Genomic DNA, 14,085 nt, shown 5'->3' on the forward strand with positions numbered 1-14,085 from the left:
AACATAATGGTATCAAAGCTTCCTTTTGAGCACAAGAGATCAAGACATGATGACACTTGATAGTCTTCTGACTTTACAGATTTTATACAAATCAACCTTAAATTATAATAACTTCCTTTCCGGATGATTCCTACAACAATAGTAAATCAACTCGCTCGGCCTGTACAAAGCATGGAAATTATGCTTAGCAAATGATTTTTTTCAAGAATAAAATTTCTTGGGTCGATCATAGTAAACAATTAAAGTTATGCAAAGAAATGGGTGTGAATATAGAATTATGGGCATCATCAAATATCTTATAATATTAGTAAAGTTTACGGAACTTAGTGCACAGACGTAGTTGTTCAAACTCAAGACCTTTAGAGAAATCAACAATTCATTTAATCAACTTTGACTATTCAAAATATTCAAAAAGAAAAAAAAGTGTACCTACAGAAGTCATGATTTTAGAATGTAAAACTTCGATTAACCTTGTAATTAATGGATGGAATAATGTGACCTCACCATCAGACAAATTGTGAAGATAAGATACAAGTGAACAAACTCGACTGAATGATGAGTTTAAATCGTCTACAGAATTCATGATTTTAGAATGTAAAACTTCGATTAACCTTGTAATTAATGGATGGAATAATGTGACCTCACCATCAGACAAATTGTGAAGATAAGATACAAGTGAACAAACTCGACTGAATGATGAGTTTAAATCGTCTATTAGTAGATAGTTGTCACATGGCACTGAGAATAGTGGAGACTAGAGGCATAAAGGGAATGAATCCTCCGATCTCTCTTTTTAAGTTTTACAACCATCATTGTTCTCAATTATCTTTCTAATGAATCTATGTCCAAACTAAATAGGATAAATGACTTTGTATTTTGCTCATGCACTTTTGTTTGCCTGCTTAATCATGATTCCTGTATTTTTTTTTCAGTGGGGTTTCTAATATAAAATTGCTCTTTTGATGAAATAAAAAATATATAAAAAAAATAACCAAAAAAATGAAAATGCAACATTGATTGGAATATTGTTCACATCCATATAAATATATAAATAGCTTAATTATTGTTATGTATCATGTACATGATTATTGTTTAAAATTGCTTATGTATTATAAAATCAACCTCACCAACAACTAAAACTAAATCATTTATTTATTTGTTATGAAATAAACATTCTGATCCATGAAAACTAAAACTAGATCAACCTCACCAACAACTTATTTAAATTATCCCCGCAGAAAAAAAAATTAAAAAGAAAAGAGAGTACTAAATGATAGTTCCATCCTTAATTACAGAATTTTTTAACACTACTGTAATTCCTGATCGAATGTAGAATCCCTCAGATGGTCTATCTGCCTCTTCCACATTCTGCATTTCATCCAAAACAGACAATGTATATCATCAGTCAATACAATTATATATATATATATTTTATGATTTGGTACTCAAACTTTATTCAGTCAAACAAGTTAATCAAATAGACTAGCTGTACTTACATCCTTGTTTGCAATGACAACATTCTTTCCAATTCTTGCATTTGTGTCTATTATGCAATTGCTGCAGTAAGAAAACCGGTAATAAGCAGAGCATCACCAAGAAATGTTCTAACACTGATGCATATATCGAGTACGATGATTCGTATATATATGTATGTGTGTGTTCAAAGCAAGCTTACTTGATTTTGGTATCTCTGCCAACGCCTAGGGGAACATTGCCCTCTGCTAAACAGGATTCTATTTCTTTTTCAGTTTGGTAATTGTCAGCACCCATCATCAATGTATCCTGGACAATAGGTGATAGTTACAAAATCGGAGGCAAGTTCGAGATTTTAAATCAATAGTAAGAAGAACGATGTTATATGATTATGATGTAGTGAAGGAATGAATAATGGAGAAGAGTTACCTTGAGCTCCACCCCATGTTCCAATCTTGAGCGAACCCCCACGACGGAATGTTCGACGCTGCATTCTCTCAAGAAGCAGCCATGTGAAATGATGGAGTCCACGACCTACAATAAGCAGGGGTGACTTCATAATCATTACATGCATCAAAGTCATGCCATTTTATCAGAATAGAGCCCGAAACAAAATTATTACCCGACACTGCTCTATTCTTGACGGAGGTAGAAACCGAGGAGAGGTGAAGATTGGCTTTAGAGGATCATAAAAGTGAAACTTGGAGGGCTTTAAACATGGAGACAACAAGTTCCAGCTTGTTAAATGTGAAATCCGATAAGGAAAAACTGCAGGGACAGTTTAAAAGAGGACTACCGTATCTGTGAGGGCCAAATTTGCATCGAAAAAGGATTTTATAGTTCCGATATCTTCCCAGTAGTCTTTAAACAAATATGCCTGCCATGTACAAACAACTGCAACTTAGAGGCTCTGGCAAGTATCAACATACGGACTACCTTTTCGAAAGCATACCTTAATAGTATAATCTTTCATAGCCAGTGGAATTATTTCGGATCCAAAATCATTTGCTTCTGGATAATGCCACCTAAATAAGCAAATTAATAAAAGGAAAGATCATCTGCTGTTGCTGCACAAAACTTGAGGATACCATGATATACATTGAAATAGACAAAAAAGTGTATCATTCCTGGTTGAAGCAAACCAGAACATTGATGCAGTTTATGGGATATATTTTGCTGCTTTGGCATTATTACCTGAGTAGTTTCAGTAAAACATCTGTCTTGAACAAATATACACCCATTGATGCAACGTACGGCAGTTTACTAGCATCTTGAGCTGTTAATCCGAGAACAGTCGTGTCGACTTGCTGTTACGATAAGAAGAATCAAGAATCAGTTTAATGGTTAAGACTGGAATCAAAATCTATGCATAAGAACAAAGGAGAAGTACCAACCATTGACCTCAAACTTTCACCCTTAGGTTTCTCTAGAAATTGCTCGATCTGTCCGCTTTCATTGATCTTTACCAATCCAAAATCAGAGGCACGACTGCAGGACAAGGCATTTGTTCATATTCTTTGTATTGAATATCATTTACTGGTGCTATATGATCTTATACAAGTACAATAAACTGAAAAACTGTCAATCTTTTGTTCATATTCTTCAGTCACTGGTAAACAGTCTTTTATTTTTTTCCCCAATATTTGTTTCATAATTACCTTTCATCCACAGGAACACAAGAAACAGATATGTCAGCACCAGAATTAATGTGCTTCTGCAATAGAGATCGACATTTAATAAAGCCTAGGAATTAATGTAAAAAGGCAACATTGCAAAGTAAAGAATCAAGTGAATAGCTATGGTTCACCTGCAAGAAATCCATGTAATCCATCCGGTATAGATGATCGCCAGATAATATCAAAATGTTCTCGATATATCTGTGTTTAGCATCCTGCAATAGTCACCAATAATTTGCACACACAATTTGTGAACTCAAGAATTTTCATTGTTGAAAAAGCATGCTATAACATTTCCATTTGCCACCTTGTCGTACCTCAAACAACCATAAGAACTGTCTTACGGCATCAGCTGTGCCCTGGAACCACTTGTTTCCAGATTCACCAGGTGTTTGTGTAGCAGCTAATACCTATGGCATGACAGGGTGCAGAATTAGAAGCATATGTCACAAAGTTTGTAACATTGATCTGGTTTAGAAGATGAATTTTACGACTTCAGAATTGTTCAACCTACCTCGACGAACCCATCACCAAAGTTCACACCATTGCCATTATTATATGTCCGAGCAATGTGGCGGTTGAGGGATTGAGAATTGAACTGAGTGAGGATGTAAATCTTGTTAATCCCACTATTGATGCAGTTACTCATGGGGACATCGATCAGCCGATAACATCCTCCAATGGGGACCTAAAAGAGCATGTGGAGTATCAGAGAAAGCAAGTTGTAGGTGTTCAGGTAAAATCAATAACTCAAAGGTGGCATAAAATATGTCGGATTAGCTTACAGCTGGTTTGGCCATTGTTTCAGTAAGGGGAAAGAGCCGAGTTCCAGCCCCTCCCCCTAATATGATAGAGGCAACAGTCTTAGGATCCGCCTCTTTTTTCGGAAAAATATTCGCCCTGAAAGCCTGCATTGCAAGTTTATATTCAGCAATCATTTAATACCAAGTGCTAGAAGATTTTAAAATCTATACAAAAAGAGAAGTTACCATGAAACCTTTAGCAACATCAGCCAAAACAGCAGAAGTGGAAAATCTTTTGGTTGCAACACATTTCTTCCTCAAAATATCGATCCGAGTACCGGAAAATGCACTGTTGCATTGCCCAATTCTCACAGCATTATGAGTGAATGAAGATGACAGGACCCTTTCCTTGTAGGATGGCGGCGGCTTTGATGATGGAGCACAGAAAGAACCCAACATTCTTTGTTTTTTTTTTCCTATTAAAGATTTATCTTCTTCAAGGAAAGAACATAAAGCACAAGAACAAGCCTATATCTTGACACTTGTTCAGTTCTCCTGTTTGTCGCTCTTTTCTGTTATCTTGTGGACTGCTCAAACAATAAAACAAAATCAATAGCTTTAAAAACTGGTCTTTTTCTCACCTAAAATTTCGTTCCCATTGTTTCCTATCACATAACATTTTATGATCTCTAGATATTAAAATACAAAAAGAAGAAGAAAAGAAGAATGAATGAAATAAAATTGCCTCAGGATGGAGCAAGGAATGGCTCCAAGAAGAAGATCAAAAACCCAACATCACCCACTTTATTTGTCCTCCAGAGAAAAACCAAGTTTAAGTCTTTGGAGATTCCTAAAACATGCAGAATAAAAGCCTTTTTACCATTTGTAGAACCTAATTATAATACAAGAAAATACATTTAAAAACAAAAAAATTCTTCCACCCCAGGTTTCTTTCTTAAACATGTGTTCGAATAAATCAAACAGCATTTTATATAAAACAAATTACTTTCCTATTATATATAATCAAATGAAAAGAAAGAAGATTCTTTACTTTGTAGGGTCAGAAAGAGGGGAAATGGGAAGATTTGGTTTGGAGGCAGGCAAGGTTTAGAGGACGATGAATGTTATTTTAATGCATTTTAATGAATGGGGAAGCAGAATGAGATTTAAGAGTGAATAATACTGTGGCTTATGTTCTAGAGACTTTGGAGCAGTTACCTAACCGCCCAGTATTACCGCCCTTTTCATTTCTCTCTCAACCAGCTGCCAAAACTAACTCTTTTTTTTATTATTTACTTTTTATATTATTTTAATATTAATATTTTTTTAAATAATTTTAATAATTGTATTTAGATATTGTGTGTGCTGTTTGCCAACGTAAAAAAGTTACACACTATTGGTGTTTAAGTTTATTAAATTAACTTTCGGTTGATTTTTAAATATTTATAAATTTACGTAAATTGATTTTTTTTTACCAATTTTATAATTAAATAAATGAAATCACTATTTTTTATCTTTAAAAATGAAATTGATTTCAAAAATATTTTCGACTCTACTCACAAGATGGATGTGGATACTCTTAGGATACCTTAACTAGAGATGTTTCTACTCATACAATGTGAGAATGTTTTTTTCATGGGAGCCTTTGCTCGTGGAGGAGGAAAATGATTATTATTTTTATTCATTTTTTAAATCAGAAATTGATAAATCATTTACAACATTTTATTCGATATTAAAAACGAACTATTAAATTTCTTTATTAATTAGAGCATCGAGTTGATTCATTGTCCCTCTATTAAGAAGGGTTGAAATGTCTCTTTGTGCAATCACGATATATTTTTATAACCCTCCGCTGTAAAATGGGTACTAAACAGACTTTATATCTACATGCCTTAGAGAGACGTCTTCACTTATTCAATGAAAAAACTAAAATACTTTATGTCATAAAAAATATTATGAAATACATGACTCTGTTAAAATTAAAAGAACTAATAAATCAATTAAACAAAAAATATTTTTTATATAAGTAATTAATTTTATTCAAAAAAAATTTGATCACATAAGAACCATATAAAGAAAGATTAAATTTAACCAAGAAACTCGAACAAAGATAAATACAAACATATCTGATTGCATCGTCAAACGAATCACAAAAGGGGATCAAACTATTGAAAGACCACCGACAAACCGTAAATCAGACTCGAGCGACGTGAAAAGCCATCCACGAACGTAAATCGGATATCCAAATTCAATCTGAGAGTCAAAAGCAAGGAATATCACAAGATAACATATAAGTGTCATTTTCATTAGTCGTGAAAATATCAAATCAACTCTTAGAAAAAATATTAAAAAAAAAACGGGCAAAGAATCAAAAAAATGCCAAAAAAACATAAAAAAAAATATGCCATAAAAACATATGAAAACGTGCAACACATGCAGATTTATTGAAAATAAAAAAATAAAAAAAAAATAAAGATATATGATATAGAAACGAAAAAGAAAATAAATAATACTGACAGTCGACAATCAATATTAAAGTTAATGTCGTTATCGATCAACAAAGATGAAAAAGAAAAGAGATGAACAACACACGAAATAAATAAATTAAGTTTTTTTTTTCAATGCAACAAAAACATAAATACAAAAAATAATGATCAAATGATATAAATCCTTCCTTCTCTTTACATAAATACCTAAAATAATTTGAACCGAAAATAACTAGAATTGAAAGCAACATGAATCAAATTTAATCCGAACCGAAAGTAAACCGAACAGAAAGTAACTCAAACCAAAATTAATCCGAAATAAAAATCTATATATAATTGATTAAACTTATAACCGAATTAAGCCTAAACGGTAAGATTAACAAACAATAATACATATCTTTAATAAGAATATATCAATAATTATATATATAGAGGGCAAAATTAATTTACACAATGCAATTTTTTTTTAGTTTTACACAAATTTAAGATTGTTTGATGAGTAAAAATAGATGACTGAGATTAAAAGTAAAAAAATGTGAAGATTATTATTTGGAAAAAAAAACAATGAGTTAATCTCAACCTTTGATTTCTCTCATCCAACGATATTAAATATGTGTACAACTAAAAGAGTTTTATATTGTGTAAGTGTATCATAACCCTATATATATACACACACTTGATTATACTCATAACAAATTCAACCTGAATTGATCTGATCCAAAAATTGACTCAAACCGAAAATCAACCGATCCAATATTGATCCGAAGTGAAAAACAAACGATCGATAATCACCCGACTCGAAAATGACCCACCCTTAAACTTATCCGACCCGATATCTGACCCGACTTGATTTATCATGCACCCAATCTAAATCTAATCCGATCTGAATAAAATTAATCAGATCTAAATAAAATTAATCTGAATATAATCTAGACCTAAAATGACATAATCCAAATCCGAATGACCAATTTACCACTTCTAATAACAATCATAAATTTCACTTACTCCAAATTAAATGAACCACTAATTTCAGCTCTCGGTTACTACCCAACAGATCACCATGACCAGTCATTCTATTTAATATACATCAACAAGACCCTTCAGTGGGTCTTCAATCATTAAAAGTGTCATGGATTTTGTTTACCAAGATATAAAAAAATTTACATGGCAGTAGATAAAACCTAGAGTTATCTTTTAAGATTTATTTTTAATAAGTCTAACGGGATTTTGAAGGTTAATATTTATATATTTATATTCAAATTTACATCCAATATATATATATGTAATAAATTTTAGAAAGAAAAATGAGAAGTCCATGCTATTGAAAGGAAATACAGAGTTTTTTGGAATACAAAGTAATGCAGTTTTTACTTTTATCACAAACAGGGCTTGGAAATACACGTGGAAAAAAGGAAATTTCGGGTGGACGTTGGTTAAACGACTTTTTCGCCTCTTTTCTCTCTCCTCAATCCACCACGTGTCTTTAAATTTTTATTAGTTTGAAGCCAATTGGCGGTAGAGGTTATATTCAACCCCACATGCCGTGCTTCACGGCAACTCCACCATCTCTTCCATCTTCCTTTTCTAGCGTTTATGTCCACCTGTCGTGCGATCGGTCCCGGTTGATTTGAGATTCCTCCGGTTACCTTCCATCGAGAGCGAAGTAGTCTGTGCAAGGTTCACTGCCGGCATCATGCCCTGTGAATTACTTCAAAACGAAGCTGGTATGCAATGTCAACAGCATCACGTACCGGTGCGGTTGCAATGATGCTTTATGCGCCGGTACCAGCATGGCAAAACTAGGATTTTGTGAAGTTGGGAGTGGAGGTAGCACTTAGTTTTCCAGTCAAGTGCTGCTTTTGGTTCACATAGTTTGGCTTATCTTGCTCAGATTTTCTGTATGGCGTGGTCTATTCTAATCATTCAAAGCAGACAATTCTTGATTCCCCATATCTCATTTTTCTCCTCCTCTCCTTGTGAATGAGTTCTTTGGATTCTTGTACCAATTCAATTCATTCTTATTCAAGACATAAATCCAATTTTGTTCTTCTTATGTTTCGATTCATATAAGAGAAAGTCACATTACACATGACAAACTTCAATGTAACTCCCAAGTTTGTAATTGAAATAAAGAAAACGGAAACTTCCAACAATTCCATGCAATTAGAATGAAACAGAACCCATTGCCTGAAGTTCCCAACATATCTTTATAATCCCCTTTCAACAACTCTTTAGGTATCATCCCCGTTGATATTAATGCGCACGATCGATGACTTTTGCAGCCTCAGTTTCTCAATTTCCTTTCCCAGATTATCCATTATGGTGTCCGTAACATTGTTCGGAGAACACCTGCATCCAACATCATTTTCAAATATCTGTATGCATCCTTTAACTGACCAGCCTTGGTGTGAACTTCAATAAATGTATTGTAAGTGATAACATCAGGGTTTATCCCACTCAACCTCATCTGTTCAAAGAGTCTGCTTGCTTCATCGATGTAACCGGCCTTTCCCAGTGCATTGATCAGGGTGTTGTACATAACAATGTCAAGATAACCACCATGCTTCATTAGTTTCTCCAGAACTGAACTTGCGATGTCCGCTCTTCCAGTCTTCCCCAGGCCTTGAATTATCAGATTGTAGGTAGCTATGTCTGCAGGGCACACTTTCTCATCCATTTCATTCAGGACACTCCAAGCCTCATTGATATACCCCTTCTTGACAAATGAACTCATAATGGAGTTGTATGTGTAACTAACAGGATTGACACCCATATCGGTGAATATTTCAAACAACTTGCAGGCTAAACTCAGTTTTCCCTTGGCCAAAAATATAGATAAGAAAGTATTCACCATATCAACATCGAAAGAACCAATCCCCTTTTTTTAAACTCTTTGCCCCCCTTATCAGTGAAAACAACCGAGAAGAATGTTCAGTTGACTTCACTTGATTAGCTAATCGATCCATATAAGGGGACGATGACCACTGATCACTTTCAATGAATGACATCTCCTGATCCTTCTCATCACAATCTAAAGAATCAAAAGTACTGCCTATTGCTTGGCCAGCATAACTCCCCATCTCAGTGAAGTCCCCTCTGGATGGGAATAAATAAGTGTAATCCTTACTATTTTTAGGTGGATTTTTCAATTTAGTCTCCATATTAGCTTTCCACTTGAGAACATTTGGTACTAGATAACCACCGTGAATGTGCTTCATCAGCCTCTCCGTCCAATCCCACCAACCTTGCTTATAAAACCCCACCAAGAGTGATGTTATAGTAACTAAATCGACAAGAAAGCCTCTGGCTTCCATCTCTTCCGCCAATCGTAGTGCCTCCTCAAGCTGACCTTCTCTACAAAGCTGCAACACAACAATGCTGTAAGTGACACCGTCAACAAATTGTCCCTTCTTCTTCAAATCACAAAACAGGGTATAAGCAGCTTCGGCCCTGTCATTCCTAAACAACCCATCGATCAGAACATTGTAAGTCCAGCACGAGGCCCTTACACCATCCTGAACCATTTTTCTCAAATAGCTGGCATGCTTCCATCAGCTTCCGGGCCTTGAACAATCCATTTAGAAGAGAATTATACAAAACCGTATCGGGAGCAAACCCATTATACTGCATCTCGCTAAAAATTTCCATTGCATCATTGATTTTGTACAATTTTGAACACCCTTGTATAAGAATTCGGTAAGTAAACGCATCCGGCTCATGACCAGACACTTTTGATTCCTCCCACACAACTAAAGTATCTTTCACCTTGCCAACAGAACAAAGCACGTGAATGATACTGTTATAGGTACACAAATCAGGACCAAATGAACCGGAATTCAAACTCTTTTCCTTCAATTTCATATCTTTAAAAAGGCACAAAGAAGCAGCCAAATCACCCCAACATCCAAAAGAATCAAAGCATATATTATAACCATATGTATCTAATTCAAACTCCTTTTTTCCTCTCAATTTATTAAAAACTTGTTTGAATTCTGCTATCCTATCAGCTTTTCTGAGAGCAACAAGCAACTCGTTAATTGCAACGGAACCAGGAAGTGAACAAACAATGGAATCCCCATTATCATTGCCATTAGAAGCTTCTAAAAGCTTACAAAATATAGATAAAGCCAAACCCAGTTGGCCTTTTCTAACTAATGCCACGAGAATCGAGTCATAAACATTAGCATTCAAGCAAGCACCGAATTCTTCCATATAATCAAGAATTTCAAGGGCGGTATCGAATTTACCGGACCGAATAAAAGCATGAAGAAAGAATTTGAAGGTTTTAGAATCAACAACGACACCATCTTACTTCATCGAGAAGAGCAAATTAGGGACTTCCTCGACGAACACAGATCGACAAAGGGTCCGGAAAATGTGAGAGTAAGTGACGGCCGAGTGTTTGAAGTTTGGCTTGGAAGAGCGACACCAGATAAAGAAGTCGAGTTTCTTTGAGGCTTCGAGGGAATTTGTGCGGAGGATTTGGAGGACCAGAGGCTCGGATAGGGGGATGGAGTTTGGATCGAGGTTTCCATTCCGATAGGGTTTTGGTGAGAGAGGCGATAAGAAGGATGTTGCCCAAATGGATTGAAGGATTTCTGAGGAGAGGAGATGAGAGTGAAAAAATGAGGGTTCTTCCATGGCGCATGGCATAGCGCAGAGATTGAAATCGCAGTATCGGATTGAGGAACAATTACAGTGACAAAGTAAGAAATTGCATACTTTTGCTCATACTATAAATATTTAATAATTTTAAAATAAAGGGTAAACTGCATAAGTGGTTAATCATCTTTTATATTTGTATATTTTTGTTCACAAAATTTAAAAACCTTATGTTTTAGTCATTTACTTTATAGTTTCATTAAATTTTGATATGTTGAATGTTGTAAGTTTAATGATATTTTCCACTGCATTGCTGCTACTTGTTGAAAAGTAAGTGGCCATCAAGCGGACAACTTGTTGAAATTAACTATCATACTTTAGGTGGTTGAAAGTTGGCAACAAAAATGATTTATAATTGACATCAATGGTTTAAAAGTGACATGGAAAAATTATAAATTTAATCCTTTTATTTTAGGGTATTTATAGAATTAGTCCTTAAGCTTCAACTATAAATACTTTAACTCATTTAGCTTCAAAATCATCCCAAATCATTCTAGTTTTCTTCCAATACTAGAGAATTTAGAGAGTTTTCTTGAGAGTTGTTTTCTCTTTTTTATCAAGAGATAATTGTTATTGTTTTCTCCTTGTTAGATCGAGAGAAATTGTAATTCCTATTTTCTCATAGTGAAATTGTAATTCCTATTTTCTCATAGTGAAATTCTTCTACCTTTGCCATTGATTTTTACCCTATATTATTTAGGGGGTTTTCACGTAAAATTTGTGTCTTTTTTATTTTCATTTTTATTTTCTCAAAATTATCAGTTGCGATTTTACTCTTTCCAATAACCGTATTCCGCAACACTTGTCCCCCGAATCTGAATCTTGGAGAGGGTACTCCAGCATGGCGTTGGGAGGCAAGTCATAATTTCTAGTTAAATCGGCCTATAATGTCTTAGCCTAAGCTCGATTAATCGTGATTTCAGCAGGTGGAAAGTAGCCCGGAAGCTCAATATTCCTCAAAGAGTAGGAGTTTTTTTGTGGCTCACGCTCCATGGAAGATTGCTAACGAATGAAGAAAGGTTTCGTCGACATTTAGATTATTCCAACAGGTGCGCTATTTGTAATATTGACGTGGAAGATATTAACCGTTCACTCCGTTGGTGTCCAATTACTTTAGATATTTGGAGCAGATTGCTTACTGCTGATCAGCTACATACTTTCCCGAGTATGCCCCATGAAGAATGGATTATTACTAACGCTCAGGGATAAGGCAATTTCCCGATTCCTGCATTACACTGGGGTACGCTGTTTGCGGTTGTTTGTTGAAAAAATTGGAAGAGGCGACGCGGTATCTTACTCCATCCGAACTATGTGGAGCATGTAGACTTGTTGGTGCAGAGTTTTCGACTTAAACATGAGATTCTAGCCACAAACTCTAAACCTAAGAATGAAAGATTGAACCACCCTAAGTTAAGTGGAAAGGACTTGCGATGGATTGGGTGAAGGCTAACGTTGATGGAGCGATGGGAGGATCGAATACGGTGGCTGCAGTTGGGGGTGTCATCCGGGATTCACAAGGAGATTGGATTATCGATTTTTCAAGGAGTTTAGGAATATGTTCGGCCTTGCATGCTGAGCTATGGGCTCTCCACGATACTTTGATTCTTGCTTGGAACATGAAGTATAGACGTGTAAAGGTGGAAATTGAATGTAAGTTAGCTGCGAATATCTTGAACAGGCAAATTAGAGAAATGGATGAAAATGTGGTTGTTGCACTGGTTCATGAGATCCTAGATCGTGAGTGGGAAACAAGAGTCAACCATGTTTATCGCAAGACTAATGCAGTAGCGGAACAACTTGCTAAAATGGTTAAAGGCTGTCCAATGGGTGAAGTTCCTCCCTCGAAGGTTGCAGCTCTTGCATGAGCATGATCAAGCTCATATGTTTTATGCTTCTTTATTTCACTATTAACAAAAAAGAGTTTATTTTTATTCTAATCTCTAAACTTTTATTTGCAACTATTTGGGAAATCGTAATGGTCGACTATTAGAAGGCAACAGAGGAAGAAAATATATTGAAAAATTATCCTTAAACTATTATAAATTTATAAAAAGATCTATAATTAATATTTTTTCTAATGTTCATAGGTTTAAATAAAAATTAGATTCTTTTACTAACATGCTATGTCAACAAAATAACATTATTCAACGTCATAGAGATTAAAATTAAATAAAACGATAACTCAAATGATCAAAACATAAATCTTTAAATTTGACGAGTAAAAAATGTATAGATATAAAAAATAAGTGAAAATTTCCATACTTTACTCTAGTTTTAAAATAAGAGAAAGAAAACAATTTTAAGAATTGTTTTTTGGATATGGGTTTCATGAAAGGTTTTTTTTATTATTATTAAATAAAAATATATTATATTATATTATCAAGGTAAATATCAAATTTTAAACTTATATAAAATATGATAATATAGATTTTTTTAGTTATTCAATCAATTAATAGATATTTGTTATGAAAATTTTATCTATAACAATAAATTATCTTATAAAATGTATCTTTCAAAAATATTTTTTTAAAAATGGGTTTTGCATTTCGTATGACTGCCTCATTAGCAATTTTAATAAAAGACGTTTTTCTTATACGATCGAAATAGGTTTTAATTTTAAAATAATTATTTTTTAGTATCAAAATAAAAAATATTTTTATTATATGATACTTGAGTAAAAATATCATAGTATATAATATTAGTATTCACGTAACGATATAAAATGGAATCGATATAATAAAATAAAAAAAATAATTTTAAAATTAATTTATTAAATATATAATTTTTAATAAAAAATTATAAATTTATAATTATAGTAAAAAATGAAAAATGGACACCATAATTATAAATTTTATCTTAAATTTATTTTTTATTGATTAGGAAAATATTTTTTTATTGAAAACTAAAAAGTACTTTTAACCTAAAAAAGCCATTTTTCGAATTCAATGTAAACTGGACTTACCCACGACTATTATTGGGCCTTATCAACTGTATTCAGAACCAGAAGTTGAAGAGAGAGAGAGAGAGAAAACAGAAGATTGAAGA

The 14,085-nt window shown here is 33.8% G+C and overlaps 1 protein-coding gene and 1 pseudogene across 1 annotated transcript; both read right to left on the bottom strand.

The window, feature by feature from the left end:
- Positions 1-1,250: 1,250 nt before the first annotated feature.
- LOC120186281 (glucose-1-phosphate adenylyltransferase large subunit 1-like) lies at positions 1,251-4,365 on the bottom strand. The gene is made up of 15 exons (XM_039190267.1): positions 4,139-4,365; positions 3,935-4,057; positions 3,664-3,837; positions 3,467-3,559; positions 3,281-3,364; positions 3,132-3,187; positions 2,868-2,961; positions 2,668-2,780; positions 2,426-2,498; positions 2,270-2,350; positions 2,096-2,182; positions 1,903-2,007; positions 1,676-1,782; positions 1,497-1,557; positions 1,251-1,368 (listed from the first exon to the last, which is right to left on the bottom strand). The coding sequence occupies exons 1-15, from the start codon at positions 4,349-4,351 to the stop codon at positions 1,267-1,269; spliced, it is 1,566 nt and encodes a 521-aa protein (XP_039046198.1). The 5' UTR covers positions 4,352-4,365; the 3' UTR covers positions 1,251-1,266.
- A 4,214-nt stretch (positions 4,366-8,579) lies between these two features.
- Positions 8,580-11,072, bottom strand: LOC120186199 (annotated as a pseudogene).
- Positions 11,073-14,085: the final 3,013 nt, after the last annotated feature.

This window comes from Hibiscus syriacus, unplaced genomic scaffold, assembly GCF_006381635.1.
Source record: "Hibiscus syriacus cultivar Baekdansim isolate YM2019G1 unplaced genomic scaffold, ASM638163v2 tig00113337_pilon, whole genome shotgun sequence".
Lineage (NCBI taxonomy): Eukaryota > Viridiplantae > Streptophyta > Magnoliopsida > Malvales > Malvaceae > Hibiscus > Hibiscus syriacus.

Excerpts from the sequence above, each read along its gene's own strand:
- LOC120186281 (XM_039190267.1), bottom strand. The coding sequence starts at position 4,351 with ATGTTGGGTTCTTTCTGTGCTCCATCATCAAAGCCGCCGCCATCCTAC. Across the intron at positions 2,781-2,867 it reads GTGAAAGTTTGAGGTCAATG|CAAGTCGACACGACTGTTCT; the intron begins GTTGGTACTTCT and ends TTATCGTAACAG. Across the intron at positions 2,183-2,269 it reads ATTTGGCCCTCACAGATACG|CCCTCCAAGTTTCACTTTTA; the intron begins GTAGTCCTCTTT and ends CCATGTTTAAAG.